This window comes from Agelaius tricolor, unplaced genomic scaffold (assembly GCF_023055355.1).
Source record: "Agelaius tricolor isolate 1412-34295 unplaced genomic scaffold, bAgeTri1.0.p SCAF_7, whole genome shotgun sequence".
Classification (NCBI taxonomy): Eukaryota; Metazoa; Chordata; class Aves; order Passeriformes; family Icteridae; genus Agelaius; species Agelaius tricolor.
The window spans coordinates 25,335,863-25,351,923 of NW_027269267.1; the positions used below are offsets into that span (position 1 = coordinate 25,335,863).

The following is a 16,061-nucleotide window of genomic DNA, read 5'->3' on the forward strand; positions in this document are numbered from 1 at the left end:
CTGCATTTGGGAACTGCAGGGACCCGCAAGGGGAGCTTGCTCCAGAGCTGGGAAAGGCTGGGAAAGGTGTGGGGAAAGCTGGGAAAGGTGTGGGGAAAACTGGGAAAGGTGTGGGGAAAACTGGGAAAGGCGTGGGGAAAGCCATGCACAGCTCAGCAGGGAGGGGCTGCTCCTTACCTGAGCTGTATCTGCCACGCAAACAAAACATTCTGAACTGATCTGACGAACATCTCTTCAGGAAATCCTAAACTCCATGCACAAAAGGACAGCTTTAGTATGATATCAGTTTCTTCAGGAGCTCTTCCATCCCTTGGCTTTTCAAACTAACATGACAAATAATGCATCTTTCAATTTAAGACAGGCATAAAATCTTCAAACTCTAACACTGCTTTAAAACCTAAACTAAATAAAATTCAATTCCATGTAAGACAGATGTGCATACATATATACAAGATATAAATACACACACAATGTCCAATATAAGATAGTGAAAATTACTTTGCAAGTACAATCAAACATACACTTTAAAAACACCTTTGCAAAGAAAACCCAAAATGAAATTATCAGACTAAGATTGGGATACAATCTTACACAGAGGAAAGCTCCTGAGTTTTGAAAACTTGACAAAAAAAAAAAAAAAAAGATTTCTTGAAAAAGAAAATAAGTGTGCTTTTTCTGCAGGACTAGAATATGAAGAAACACAGAGAGTGAACAAAGATAAATCCCAGCACTATAAAAAGAATTATCTGTGTTAATTATGAAGCCTAATAAACTCCACTCTAATATTAATCTAGCTTTACAAATAATTTACTCCAGTAAACAGTAAACTACTAGTATTACTACTAGTACAATTAACGTATATTAACAGTATAATGAACTATTTAAATGTTTGGAAGGTACACTAATAAAACATTCAATCACTTCCAACCCTGCTCTCAGCAAGGCTGGACACTGTGGTAGATTGACTGTGACTATTGCACTTCTGCTTTTTTTTTTTTTTAATTTGCAAACTGGTGAGGATCATTGAAGCGCCACAAAAATCCAAAATAGTAAGAAGACAGTACAAGTGAGAAAATATGGAAAGTGTTATTTGCTTAAACTTCACATTTTGAAATAGTCTTCTGGTACAAGACCAAACCAGCCTGAACAGCGGAAAAGCATCAGCAATGTGCTCTCTCTCAAGTGAAAATAGAAATAATTGAGGCAATCACAATCAAGAAACAGTGGTACTGATTGTTTTGGTGGGTGTTTGTTTGTTTGTTGTGGGTTTTTAAAATAAACTGGATATAAATGAGTACCCCATATGCCCAGCAGCTTTACACTAATATACAGAGGTAGAACAATATGAGTACAGTACAGAAATAAATTCAAATTTGGTAAAGGACTATCCAAACTAGAAAAAACAACTCTGAATTTCCTTTAAAACAGAGAACAGATGAAGAATCACAGCTCTTTGAAAGCAGCTTGCTTGGCCCTGTGTTATCACAATCACTTTGATTTTCAGGGTCAGAATTAAATTTTTTAAATTAATTAATTTTAAATTAATTTATTTTTAAAATTAGCTATTAAAAAAAGGAAATAAAAAACTGGAGTAGGATACAAGGGGAGGGAAACAGGGCAGCTGGATGCAGAGAATGCTGGGCTGCTGTGCCCAGGTGACAGCCTGGGATGCAGGTGGCAACTGGCTGGACCAAGGGAAGATCCTGGACAGACCTGCCCTCTTTGGGCACAGGCATAAAACCTTCCATGTAGCTTAGCTTTCAAGGTGCAAGGCAGCTGCACAGGAAAAAATTGTTTCACTGGATTGAAAATCACTTCTCAGGAAAGATTAATGCTTGTTACCCATGTGTAAGGGCAGACATGAAAAGCAGGGACCTACAAGGAAAGAGAGACAGGCCAGAAATACTTGTTTCCTCAACACAAGCTGTGCCATCATGGGGGACATGGAGAGGAACATTTTTATATGCTGCTTTTAACTCCATGCACTGAATTTGTGGTCATTTCTCCACCCTGTCCACAATATCTGCTGAGACATGAGATTTCTGTAAAAATTGTGAGCTCCAGGAAAACAGGGCTTAACTGTCCCCAGACAGCATCAGAAGACTTAGGAATAAAGCAGCTCATATTGAACTTCATTTTAAAGGGATTTTAATTAATTTTTCCAAGAGGGCAAAGGGGAACACATATGCCAAAGCAGTTTCCCAAGCTTTGTCTAAAGGAAGGAAATCACCCTGTGCCAGCAGTAGGCATCAGCCATCCTGGGAGCCACCCCAGCACAGCTGGAGCACACACAGCTGGCAGAGAAACCCTGCTCTGGGCCACACCAAAGACCTGGGGACACAGTGAAATATCACACAGTCATGTGGCTCGTGGGTATCAAAAGGCAAAGCTTCTGTGCCTCAGCAAGGTCACCATATAAAGGGTAATGGGAGAGACTGCTGCAACAGTGTGCTTCAGGATCCCCAGCAGCTTCGTGACAAAACAATGACACTATGTCCCATTTCACCTCAAGAAGGACTAAGAAAAACATCCATTCTTTTCTGTGTCCATGCTTTTTCAAAGCATTATTAAGGATAGACTGATGAGAACCCATCACTACAGAACAGAATCATTCAAGTTGGAAAAGACCCCTGAGACTGTCAAGTCCAACCACAAATGTACAGTGCAGGATTCTGGTACTGGGCACAAACTCTGCTCCTACAAGCACTCTCAGCTCAGCAAGATCCATTGCTATAAGCAAACCATGAATCTGAACAGGTATCCTACCTCCAGATCCACATAAACAGGTACATCAGTACTAGAGAAACACTGCAGCACAAGCACACACGCCAAAGCTTTCTCAAAAGAGGGCTGTGATTAATATTTACATATTACAAACCTACAAAATTGCTTCAATTCAAACAAAGAAATTACCTTAATTGTTATGTAGTTTTTTAATGACTTTGACATTTTTTCTTCACTTCCTTTAACATGCAAGTGCCCTATAGTAAAAAAAAAACAGAATTAATCAGGATAAACAAGTGTGCTTCTGAATAGGGAGCAAATGAGAAAGACTGCACTGAGACACTGGAAATGTTGGAGGCAGCATATGCTATGATGGATACATGCCAAACATTTCAATGTAATGGGGAACACGTTTCAAAAGCTTTGCCTACAGTCCTGCACATGTCTCCATTCTCAAAACTTCCACTGGGTGAATTTTAAAACACAGTCATTTAAAACATAAAAAAAAAAACAACCACCCACCACCACCATGAGTCCCCCTGCCCAGAATTGACAATAAACTGATAAAAACAAGCAAGGAAACAGTTTCAGGCTTCACAAGTACTTTATCTGTTACTCTTGATTTTTCAGAAGTATTTTAAGAAATATTTTCCAGTGATCTAGCATTAAAAAATCCTTAAAAGTTCATCTTCTGTACTTATTACTTGCTGATGGCTGTTAACATTATTTTTTTACCCCAAAGTTTTAAAGCACTGGTTCAAAATATCTTAAATGCAAAATGAATTTTCTACAGATTCTCAACTTCTCCAGACTTGTGAGACTGAGAAAAAGCAGGGTGAGGGAGTGATGCAGCTACAATATCTAATTTGAATTAGTTTGTTTTGAAGTGTGACCTCTGAGCACTGCTAGAACATTGAAGAGTCACACAGATCACTGCTTTGCAGGGCTGAAGCACAGGAAAAAGGTAGTAACACTGCATTTAAAAGAGTATGTAGAGCTTGGCTTTAGGACTGAAAGCTCTGTCGAAGAAAGACAGGAGAAGTATAGCCTGAGGCTGCCTGCTTAGAGGTCTCATCCATGTGAGCCATGGCAGCATCACTGATGGAAAACACCAATTATTCACAGCACCAGAGAGATGGCAAACATGCTGCCACTGAAAGACTACTCAGCATAATTTCAGAAATGTTATTAAAAGCCTTAAGAGACTTCTTCTAATGAAAGAGTAATTCTGTAAGTTACCAACCACCCACAACTAACATGAGATTTTAGGCACTTCTGTGACCTGCAGCATCTAGCACTTATTCATACTTTGAGGCAGATTTTTAAGCATAAGTTTCTCTTGCTCTGTAATACCCTACCAGTACTGCATTCTTTCACATTTGGCAGCCCAGGGCTACCAGTGCCTCAGAGTGCAAGGACAACATATGATCATGCTCCTGCTTTCATGAGTGGTGACAGAAGTGGCATTTCTTGCTCAGCAACCCATGCAGCTGTCTGGATTCTGTGCTACTTGCTACACAGAGCTGCTTTGCAGCCTTGCCTGAAACCCTCTTGCTTCCACAAGTAGATAAAATCCCCATTACACTCATCTGGATATGAAAACAACAAGCTCAGGCCTGATAACTGGACCTGAAAAGCTCATTGTTTCACTCCTCAGCTATTTCTGATAATGATTCAAAGCAACAGGAACTCACCATGTGAAGTCCTATCCTGACCTACTCAAAATTTCATTTTGTACAACATACTCTATGGAGAGTAGGAATGAATCAAAAAATCCATGGATGCAGAACCAGCTAGAGCAGCTACCCATGACAAAAAACCTTGCTTTCACTGTCCTGTCAGCCAGCAGGTGAGGCCACTTTCACCAGTGCATCATTAAACCTGGGACACTCAATAAGCATATTCAGGCTGTCAGACACAACTGGACACCTGCAGCTCTTGGGACTCAAGTAAAACCCACAGCCAAAATTCTCCTGGGAGAAGGGGAAGAGCCTGGCTAAGATTACTTTCTCTCTTTTGCAAAGGTGCCTAAATACTGACTTGATTAACTTCAGGCAAACAAGTTTAAAATAGTTGGACTGTGTTTTCCTAAAAATGTACCAGTAACATCTGAATTTGAATTAATATTCCTCTTCCAAGAGTTTCAGTACTTAGAATGATTTCATTCAAGAACACAAAATACAAGGATTTTCATAACTTTGGTTTGGCGCTCTTCCCAGAGTACAAGTAGTCTAAAAATAAAGTCCTTATAAGATTTATCCATAGTGCAGGGATTTTCTTCCTCTAATGGGGACTGCTCCTCCAATTCTGAGCTGCTAAAATTCTGAAGTCTGTTAGCAGAATAAATTGTTTCTGAAGCTGATTCATTTGCCCTAAATAATTCACACCATGATCCTCCAGCAACTCTTTCTGACTTAATGAATGTAATCTGTCAGCTCCTAGAGAACTTCACTGTAAAAATTGCCCTTGGAATTAAGTTCTCCTCATTTTTTTTTTTTAATTGACTCTTCTTTATTTAGCTGGTATCAAAAAATATTTCCCCTACAGATTCAGTTCCAAGTTTGAAAAGCCAGATTCACTGGTTTGTCAACAGAAGGCTCCCCTTGGCAGTAACCAGTGCATCTCAGTGGAAATGCAGTGGATTCCACAGCACCTTGGGAACAAAGCACACCCTGGAGGATGCACCAGCCTCTGGACAATTGCTATTGATTTACAACAGGCTCTGCACTGGGAACTGAAACTAGAATTCAATATTCATCCCATACAGTACAAATATATAAAAATGAAAGCTCATGTAATTCCCAGAGTGCACCACAGGCTTAACTCTGCCGCTCTTCTATTCACAGAACCAGCTTCAAGAGTTCATAGAGACATCCTGCCCAAAATACTAATCAGCAAAAGAGAGGCTGCAGACTTGAATCTGACTTTCTGTTGCCTTCAGCTGTCCATCCAGAACCACCATGACAGCAACAGGAAGAACAAATGCCAAGGCTTCCATCAATGGGAACAGCACTGGAGCCATCAGTGACGTAGTTCAAAGCACTGTACAGCACAAACTTCACTGAATGAAGCTCCTTTATGCAGAGGGAGCAAGGAGCAGTTCTACACAATGCCAGGCAGTGTAACGTGTTCTCACAGCATGAAATGCCAAACTTAAAAATCCCAAACTATTGTATTTGCACAGGCCTCTCAAGTGATCCATATTTTACTTACCAGAATGCAGAAAGTAATTCCCCCACTGCTCACACTGATGATACACCTCACACTGTGCAATTTCATTTTCATGATGAGGAAATGCAAGATCTATTCCCCCAGTATGGATGTCCAGCTGCTTTCCAAACACTGCACTGTAACAATATTTTCCTGATCAGTAAGCAGAACACCACAAAAGCTTTTTGTAAAAAGAAATACAAATAAAAATAAGATGAAACAACATATATTTAAGTGTATAACTTAGTAACTGCAGTTTTAAAACAAGATTTTACACATACCTTGGGTACCAAAACTGCAGCAGAACTTGTACAGACAGGACCCATATCTGTTCACAATTACTTCTCCTTACTAGAAGCAATTCCTTAAAGGACAGCAAGCAGGATGTCTCCTTTCCTTGTTCTGCTACAGTTTCATTATCAGACAGGTGCCTTTATGTGCAAACCTAACAACTTACATCTATAAATTTGGTATTACTCTTCCTTATCTTGTACCTTTCCTGTAAGAATTCAAACAATAGTGTGTGCAGTCAGGTCAAGCTGGGCAGGTTAGCAACTTTATTTTGCCTGTTAAACAAAGTTTACACTTACAGCCTCACAGGGATGTGAGTCAACCTTAACTGCTCAGAAACCAGGAGTGCTCAAGCAGGAAAGGTGCAAGGCCCACAGACAAACACACAGGCCTCCCATATGTCACCTTAACAAGGTGATCCTGGTAGCTGACTAAACATTAATACTTTGGTCCTTTTTTGAGACAAAACACGCTGCTAACACTGTGCCATATGATGGCTTTGCAGAAGCTGTTGGGGCACAGGAGGAAAAGACAAGGAGGAGAAGAGAGAAGGAAGAAAGAGCAGCTGTCACCATTTCCCAAGTTCATCCTTCTCTGCTCCTGCCTGCTTCAAAACCAGCTAAAGCACAAATCTTCCCAGGACTGACCCTCACCTCCCCTTGTGCCACCTTGTACAGAGGAGCAATTCCTGTTTCCTCCAGCAAAACCATTAAGAGCTGGAGAGAGGTGACAGATGGATCTGCCAAATGCACAGGGACAGGAGGAGCCACCCACCTCACCACAAGGGAAAATGAGAAGAGAATGACAGACCTGAGGGGATCAAAGCAGGGGATTCCCTCCTGCAGGGCTGCTCTAGAGACCAGAGACTCCTCATTCACAGACTTATCAAAATTAATTCACCTAACATAGTTAAAGTGCTTTGAGACACTTGGCAAAACAGACAACTAAGTATTACTTAAAAATGGGCCTTCAGCAGCTGACTGGGACAACAAATTGTTTTAGGTCACTTACCAAAGTAAGCTCTCCATTTTTCACAGTCCAAGATTACTACAATCATGCTCTCCGTGGGTCTTTTATTTATATGGCAAGAGCCTCATCCAGCCTCAGTAAAATACATTTTTAGAGAAAGAAATGCAGACTATAAACAGCACTGCATTAGCAGACAAGCCATGTTGTAACTGGCATTTCTTATCTGTGCACTTCTGTCAGAGGTTGTACATCAAACACAGCATGATTTTGTGCACTTTGATTGCTTTAAGAGCTGCCTCACTATGCTGAAACTATTTACAGACAGAAAATCACCCTTATAAACACTTTTCACAAGCAGGTGGAAAAGACTAACAATCCCAGGTGCACCAGAAAAGCATATGAAAGAGAAACCTAAGGCAGCTGGTTCCATCTTCTTTCAGCTTTAGCTGAAAACTTAAGCTGAACAAGGTCAGATCTAAACTATTTCTTATTAGCTTCCAAAAAAAGATCAGAGACTAATGCAAAACTAAGTACACTATCAATCTTCCAGGAGAGAAGACCTTTTTCTCCTGTGGTGAAAATGAAACTTTAAATTAAGAGCAAATTACATCAAACCAAGTGCAAGCAAAACGCTACTCAGCAAGAATGCTGAATAACACTTCGATTATGAGCATGAACATCCACAGCTGCTGTTAAGATAAGGCCAGCAAGATCTCATAGATCAAGCTGTAATCCCACACCCTGTCCTCCTGACACCTACATCCTGAACTAGGACTGATGGAGACTGCTAGAAGTGGAAGGGAAGTGAATGGAAGAGGTACCGTAACTTTCACCACACCTTTGGTTGCTCAGCTCAAGTCCACAGACTGCTAATGGACTGTGTGATCCCGTGTGCCATATTTTAAGCACCAAGTCTGACTCTAGAGAAGGTGCCAAAACATAGAGACAGCTGTGACAGTAAGGTGAAGCAGAGTTTATCTGGGCCACATGTGACATCCCAAGTTCTATAAAATGGTCACATTAAAACCAGTGCTACCTACTGTCAGAAAACAATTTCAGTACTGCTGCTACCATTGTACTGTGACTGAAAATGAAAAATAGCATTAGATTTATCAAAATCCAAGAAATCTGACCTTGATATTGTGGAACATTCGATGTGCCATCCAGGTCGTCCTTTTCCCCAGGGAGAATTCCAAGATAGCTCTTGAGGCTTGGCAGCCTTCCACAGGGCAAAATCTTTACCATGTCGTTTGTCAGAATCAGCTGGCAAGAATAAGTGATTTGTTAATGGGATATGTCTCAAAGAAAAAAAATGACCAATGAAAGCAAGAGGAAATGTGTATTTAGTGAACTACTCTGATTTTAATCCCCTTCAATCAACTTCTTTTCACTACAACTTCCCTCTTTTCCCCCTCACACAGGGGAAAATTGAAATATTGAAATATTGGAATATTGAAATAGATTTTGACAAGCTACAAAGATGGATTCAAGATTCCTTAATATATCCTACCCTATTAGTCCTTTTATCCTTCCCTGGTTGCCTTATTTTTCATTCATTTAGTTACATATCAGCCAGTTTCCCCAGGAAAAATTGACCGCACTATAGCAGAGAAGGTAATAAAACCAAACCAAACCAAACCACACAAACAAACAAACATAAACCCCCACAATTTTTTCTCTGGGACACAATTACTTTGTGTTTTAGATTTTATAAAACAAAGAAGTGCACAGAGGTAAGAATCAAAACTATTCTTGGACAGTAGCAACTTATCACTACTGTTTTCACCAATGGGTTTTCTACAAAGGTTTCCTCACAGCTATATTTGTTCCTTCCTTCACTACATTGCCAAAGATGCAGTCCTTTTTGCTACAATACTGCAGGACTGTTCATATCTGCTGACTCCTAACCTCCAGTCAAACACACAGCAACCCCTGTCAGGAGCCACAGAACAGGGCTCTGGACTCTGGACTTTATTTCTGACAAATACATGGCTTCACTTTTAGAATCATACAACTCAAAATTCCTAAGAACTACAGAAACAGAAATATAACCCTAGTTTTGTCCACTGAATCTTCACCTGGGCTCTTTCACTAGATCCCCAAGTTCTGATTGACCAGGATCTGCTGACTCCAACCCTCTTCTGCCCTTTTTTAAGTATACTGCTATAAAAGAGCACACTTCAACATCTCAGTTTTAAGCAAAACAAGTGTCAAAATCTTTAGAAATAAGAATGCACTCAGCTGTGACTAGAGGGGAAGCAGGGTAAAATACATAATCAGTCACAGCTGAGGCTGGAAGGCACATGTGGGGACAGCCTAATCCAACCCCCTGCTCAGAGCAGGAGCAGCTGCAGCAGGCTGCCCAGGATGGTGTCCACTTAGGCTCTGACTGAGGATGGAGACTCCACAGCCTCTCTGAGCAACATGGTCTGTGTTAACCATCCTCAGGGTAAAAGGGATTTTTCTTGGCTTTAAATAAAGTTTCCCATGTTTCAAGTTGTGATCAGTGCCTCTTGTCCCATCACCAAGCACCACAGAGAAAAGCCTGGCTCCATCTGCTCTACTCCATCAGTATGAGTACACATGGGTAGGATTCCCCTGAGCCTTCTCTTCTCCAGGCTCAGTGGTCCAGCTCTGTCTGCTTTTCCTCACATGAAAGATGCTCCAGTATTTGGAGATGAAAGATGCTCCTCCATCATTATTGTGACCCTTTGCTGGCTTTCTCCACTGCTGTTCTGGGGAGCCCAGCACCAGCCCTGCACTCCAGGCAGTCTCACCAGTGCTGAGCAGAGAAGGACCACCTCCACTGAGCTGCTGGCAATGCTCCTCCTCCCTGTGCAGCCCAGGAGGAGCTGGCTCTCTGCACTCAGTAATTACCTCTAAATAACTGTTGACAAGATGCATTCCCTCTGTGCACTGAAACAACTCCAGAGCAGAGCTGTGAGAAGTTCTGGCTGCACCTGAGCATCAGCCCCCAAGGCATTTTCAGTAATTACAAACAGATTTTTTTTAATGATGAAATACTGAACTTTAGTTTGCAAAAGGATGTAGAAGACCTGAATCAAATTCTCTGATGCAGAAACCTGATCAGACCTTACTACCCTGCTAAACAGAGGTTCAGCAATCTTGCAAAGCAGGAACTGGAGCAAAATCTCCACAGCCCAGGGTACAGGCCTGCTCTAGCACAGCCTATGAAGAGATTGCTCGCCCTCACACAGAGGATGCTTAGCCCAGTGACAAGTAATGAAGGAAGCAATTAATCTAGTTAACTTCAGAGTAGTGCAACTGCCCCAACAAGAACATGGTAGGTGAGGTTTCCCAGTGTTTTCCCTTGAGTACCTCACTGCTGGTTACTGCAACAGCAAGAGCACCACCTCAGTGTGAAGTTTCTATGTACCACTGCCCAGTATTTAATTAAAATTGCTTAAGAATCCTAATTGTTCTAAGGTATCAGAACAAAGGTATAGAGGGAAGGACAAAAGGAAGAAGAAAACCCAACTTTCCTCCTGCACTGGCAACAGTGAGTGCCTCAAAAAATAACTGTGAAAGCACTGTGATCCTAATTAACCAGAAACTTAGCTATACACAATGGGTTAGAAAACTGTTTCAGACTGTTGAATGAAAGTTTGCACATAGATGCAAAATGCATTCAAACAATGCATTAACACAAACAAGCTCATGCCACGAACTTACCTGCTTCATCTTGGGTATCAGGGTTAATAGCAGTTAACACTCCGTATCTTTTTCCCCAGGAATTAACATCAAAATAAACATTGCCTAATACAAAAGAAATGGTTAGTTGAATAGCAAAGATGGAGCACATTGATGAGAACTTGATAACATTTCACTGAAAGCAAAACAAAGCGCTCTTCCACTCCCATTTGAAATTCTGATTTAGAAATTTAGAAATATGGCAAAAGTAGTAGCAGATGTTCCCATGTTATCCAGTTTTTCAGTAGCTTCTGTGCACATACTCATTCTGCCCAAAGCATAATTTTGAATTCTGGGGATCTCCCAGGCTCTTCCTTGCCCATGCACAACCAGCAATCCCCTCCCCTACTGCAGCTCAAGCTACACCTAGTCCAGTTACAATGCACTTGAATCCTTCTACAACCACCACCTCTGCTAAAAAAAGAAACCCACACATTTTGCTTTGCAGACACATCTTTTACAGCACATAGGAGATACACAGCTCCTCTTCAGAGGTTCCCCCAGCTTTCTTATAGAAACCAGGCCAGGCCTTCCCCAAGGAGTTTAGACAGCAGTTTATTACAGTAAACAATTATAATAAATAATGAGCTACATTTAGCTTAGAAATTGAGTAATAGTTGTTCTGCCCACTCATGTCATCACAAACAATTCACTCACACCCTGTTAAGCAACAGAAGGAAAGCCTGGAACAAGGTATCTCACCTGATTCCAAAACAGGATTACTAAGAGCAGTGACTTCCTATACATGTGCTGAACAAGGAGTTACCTTGCTCAAAGTCTTACCTTGCGAGGTTGCATAAGCTTGTCCACTGGAAATTATTGTTTTTATAAAGGAAATTATTTGAGGAATATTGTCAGTCACCCTCATATATACTGTAGGAGGAAGGACCTTAAAGAAAGAGTAACATTGCATTAACACACTGCCAATGAGTTCCTTCATTCTAGGAAACAAAATAAAAGAACATTCTTCTCAATTGGATCTTTAAAAAAAGTTGCAAGTATCATAAAAAATGCATAAGTAGTATTTAAGATAATACACACAGAGGGGTGGCAAAGATAAACCCTGATTTTCCCAGTGGCTCATTCTCTGCCTCTGACAGGGAGACAAGAAGCAAAGTCACTTGAAATCAATGAAAGAAGATTTCGTGTTTCCTGTGCTTTCAATCAGGCTGTTTCTGCATTATAGTAGTATCTGTGAATCAAGGATCTACTGAATATGGAAAAAAAACTGTTACAAAGTTTCATTTGTTCATTCCAAAGCTCAGGATTGCTTCTCCCCACATCTCCTTACTCAAAAGGTGTGCAAAATCATTCCAGAAGAATGAAAAGTAAATCAGCACTCAGTTTCCAAGCAACAAATTTATTTTTTCAGATCAAACTCTCACAACCAGATTCTTTACCAAAATAATTTCTTAGAAAATACTCTTAAATTTAGAATCTTGAGTGTTTGTACCTTTAAGGCAGCCATATCTTGTTTAAAGTCTTCTTCATAAATACGAGCAAGAGCTACTGGTGATATATTCATCTGAAAAAAAGAGAAGCAGATTGGCAAATCATAAGTCAGAGTAATGATATAAAATATGGCAATCTTTTCTCAGACAGCTAATAGCTAATTGGAAGACTTAGAGAGCCCCCAAGGTAGAGTCAGAAAGGCTTATTAATCTAACATTGACAGAGAGGAGATATAAATTATAAATAACTTAGAAGTAGTATTTCATTTATGCTTCTTAATTTGCAAAATATTAATATATCTCTTTTAAGAGAAAGCAACCAAAGACTAAAATAATAAACTCCTTCCCTCTCTTATTATTTTTCTCTTGAGAGGGTCTTTCATTTCCAGTGACAAAATATACTACCATACACAGGACATAAAAACCATTCAACTTACTGACAGGAAACACCAATACCACCTATGTGTCAGAAAGACAGATCAGAGACTTGCAGGATGAGACAAGATATTCATTTTCAGTGATTAAGAAAAATAAGCTATTTCAGCAGATCATGGGTACTCATAGATCTCAATACTGAAAGCCAGTTCCACGCTTCGCCAAGTCCAGCATTTCTCAAGCACCTTCTCTACATTTCTCATTCATGGGACATGAACAGGTTCCTCTTGCAGAGGGGATGAGAAAATGCAACCCAAAAGGAAAGGAACTTGCACCTGGTAAGGTACTTGTTCTCAAACACTTCAGAGGTCAGGGATTGAAAGATGCATGACAGCAAAACCTGCCCTAGCAAGCAACAGCATGGTATCAAAGTGTTTCAAATGCATGCCTTTACATCTTCTCTGTGAACAAACTACTGGGGAGAAGACAACATACTGTCAGTCTCCATCTTGCAGGTAACTGAATCATTAACAGTATCAATCTCATTTCATCACTTCCAATTCACTACTAGAGCATCTCTATGGGTTCTGATTTTGAGAGAGCAGGTGGGTACCACTGTTTGTACAAACTCCTGGACAAAGCAGGTTCTGGTGAAGACAGTGTTCATGCAGCAATGAAATGAGGACAATGCTCAGCACCAAAATACAAAGACAAGCTTCTGCCTACAGACCAGTGCCTGGATTCACCTCTCTAGACAGCTTAGCTCCTGCTTTGATCAAGAAAGAAACAAAGGTGCCTCCAGAAAGGAGATGGTGAATTTCCTCCCATGTTCAACACACAAAGAGACTCATCCCTCTCTCAAAGGGCCACTGATGGCATACAGCACGTTCATCATGAACTAGTACCCAACTCTGAGGTTTCCCCAAGATGAACCCCACCAGGGGATGATGAACAAGCTCAGACATGTTGATTTACCACTGTAATGCTTCAGGTTCCAACAACAAAAGCAGGGTACTGAGGTAGAGACCCTGGCCATCCAAAAAAAATGGTTGAGCAAACACTTCAAAAGGTCACAAAAAAAAAAGCCAAGAAAAGATGACTTCATAGAACCAAAGAATGTAGTAAAGCAACACATCTTTCAAGAACATGTTATTTCCCCCTCCTCAAACACAAAATCTCTAAGATGTTCTGACAATAAGGAAAAAATTTAAAATGCAAACATGGATTTAATACGCCTGAATTTTGAAGGGGGGTTCTTTGTTTAGAATTCTTTACTGCCTTAGAAAACTGCAAGTAAATGGACTAAGGGAACAGACATATTTCTGCTAGTATTCATTTGAATGCAGGGGCCTATATTTAACTGAGAAAGTAACTGTTTACTTAAAGATAAGTAAAAGGAACAGCTGTCAAATTCTCTGGCTCCAAGAAACTATCTTAAAGCTTGCAACTGCAATTCAATCCCACACATTCACTTATGATCCCAAAGACATGAGTTACAGATTCTAAAATCAAATTAAACAAAAGGACTCAAAATACAGAATAAAAACACAGAATACACTCAGTGCTTCAGGATTCAAAAAGTGTTTTTAAAACCATTAAAAAAAAGTTATTTAAATAATCATTCACCAAGCTAATCTGGTAAAAAAGGTCATATTAAAAATTCTGCCAAGAACCACTTACAGCCCCAGTCTTATCAAGACTTACCTGCACACACAATGTTAACTTTCCTGTGGGTGACAAATTCAGCCAGGCCTGGTGAAGCTTTCCAAGGTGCTGACATTGCAGCTAGATGGTGCTCGGCACCTTCCAGGAACTGCCCTCTGCCCCAGTGGCAGGGCTGTACGTACAGTGCTGCCTTGCATGATCACAGCACACAACACTTCTCCAGAACTGACCCAGAGCCCTTCTGGCTGCTAAGCTGTGGGATAATTTCACTGTGCTGAGGATTCACACAGGGCTTTTGTTCCCTTCCAGCCTCTCAGGCAGGGGGAGAGGGCAGGAAAATCCCAGCTGTGGGTGCTGTAAGGCAGCTTCCTCTCTGCCTCTCCCCATCACACAGCTCTGTACCCATTTACCCCCACAGCTCTCGACACTCAGCCCTCCTCACTCCCAGAACCATCACAGCCACACTAGGGGACCAGAAATATCAACATGAATTACCTACTAATTAAAACAAACATAACTAAAGAACCCCAAACCCAGGTTAATTTTCCTATATAAGCAGCTTAGAAAATACCAAAAGGTTAGTCAAAGACTGCAGCACACACCTACCTCATTGGCTCTTTTTATTATCTTGTCATCTATGTCTGTGATCCCCATCACCATGATAACTTCAATTCCAAAAAACCTTGTCATTATCCTTCGAATTATATCAAACCTAACATAGGAGCTGGAAGAGAAAGAAACACGAGCTTTTGAACATGCAGTAGTAAGAATAAACTAAAACAAAAATAACCAACAGCCACAGGGACAATCTAATTAATCCCAACACTTGCAATGAAAAGATCTTCAGTACATAAGGTGTTTTTCCAAAACCAGTTGCTACCTGCACAAAAGTCAAGCAAATTTCTCTTGAACTGGCCTACCCTCTTCTGGCATTAGTGACACATTACATCAGATTTTCTGAGTGTTTTCTTTTGTTGCATCTCTTTATTCAAAGGGTATCACAAGCTACAGGAGCTAGGAGACTCTTTCAAAGCCAACAGGACAAAATGAGACACAGAGATCAGATGTTCTTGAAATACATCCCTTAGGCTTAGTATATCCTAACAGGTTTTCAAAAGTCATGCAGCAAAAGAACAGGGAGAAATAAAGCAGGATTCAAATTAACTTTTCTTAGGGTTGAGTAACAACAGTTACCATCCACCAATAAAGTATTTCATTCATACACCACCACAGATCTTTTGTGATAGCAGATGTAGATGCTCTATAGCTTATTCTGTTTTATTTACACTTGAGAATAAAAGTTATTCTGAAAATTATTCAGGGCTTTTACCACAAAGCAGAGTATTTAATGCTGATAGATTGATGGATATACAAGCTGTAGAGGGTTGCTGCAGCTCCTTCTGCTCACAGACTCTCCATTTGTAATTCTCAAAACACACTTTGACTGATTTAAACTAAATTACTAGGTGAGATAGTAGAAGGTGACTAAAATCTCTGTGTCTGCCCTGCAAGATGATGAGAATCCTCAGTCTTTCTGGGCTGTTTTCTCCAAAGCCAGCAAGGAGGTTCACAGACCTACAGGTTCCCATTTCATTCACAGCATCACACAAACCGCAACTCCCATGGCTGTCAGAACAAAGAAGTGTAAGCAACTCCAGAAATGGA

General features: G+C 40.5%; 1 protein-coding gene across 4 annotated transcripts in view; it reads right to left on the reverse strand.

Moving 5' to 3' along the window:
• CARS2 (cysteinyl-tRNA synthetase 2, mitochondrial) overlaps positions 1 to 16,061 on the reverse strand; it is a 35,150-nt gene that overhangs the window by 14,947 nt on the left and 4,142 nt on the right. For 3 of the 4 annotated variants that reach the window (XM_071430612.1, XM_071430611.1, XM_071430613.1), the window contains exons 3-10: positions 15,003 to 15,120; positions 12,359 to 12,430; positions 11,689 to 11,794; positions 10,888 to 10,971; positions 8,328 to 8,457; positions 5,938 to 6,071; positions 2,914 to 2,981; positions 178 to 244 (exon numbers count right to left, since the gene is read on the reverse strand). In XM_071430612.1, the coding sequence (XP_071286713.1) occupies positions 178 to 244; positions 2,914 to 2,981; positions 5,938 to 6,071; positions 8,328 to 8,457; positions 10,888 to 10,971; positions 11,689 to 11,794; positions 12,359 to 12,430; positions 15,003 to 15,120 (779 nt within the window). Of the gene's footprint in view, positions 1 to 177; positions 245 to 2,913; positions 2,982 to 5,937; positions 6,072 to 8,327; positions 8,458 to 10,887; positions 10,972 to 11,688; positions 11,795 to 12,358; positions 12,431 to 14,435; positions 14,650 to 15,002; positions 15,122 to 16,061 lie in introns of those variants that run through there. The other variant, XM_071430614.1, reaches the window with a different exon arrangement.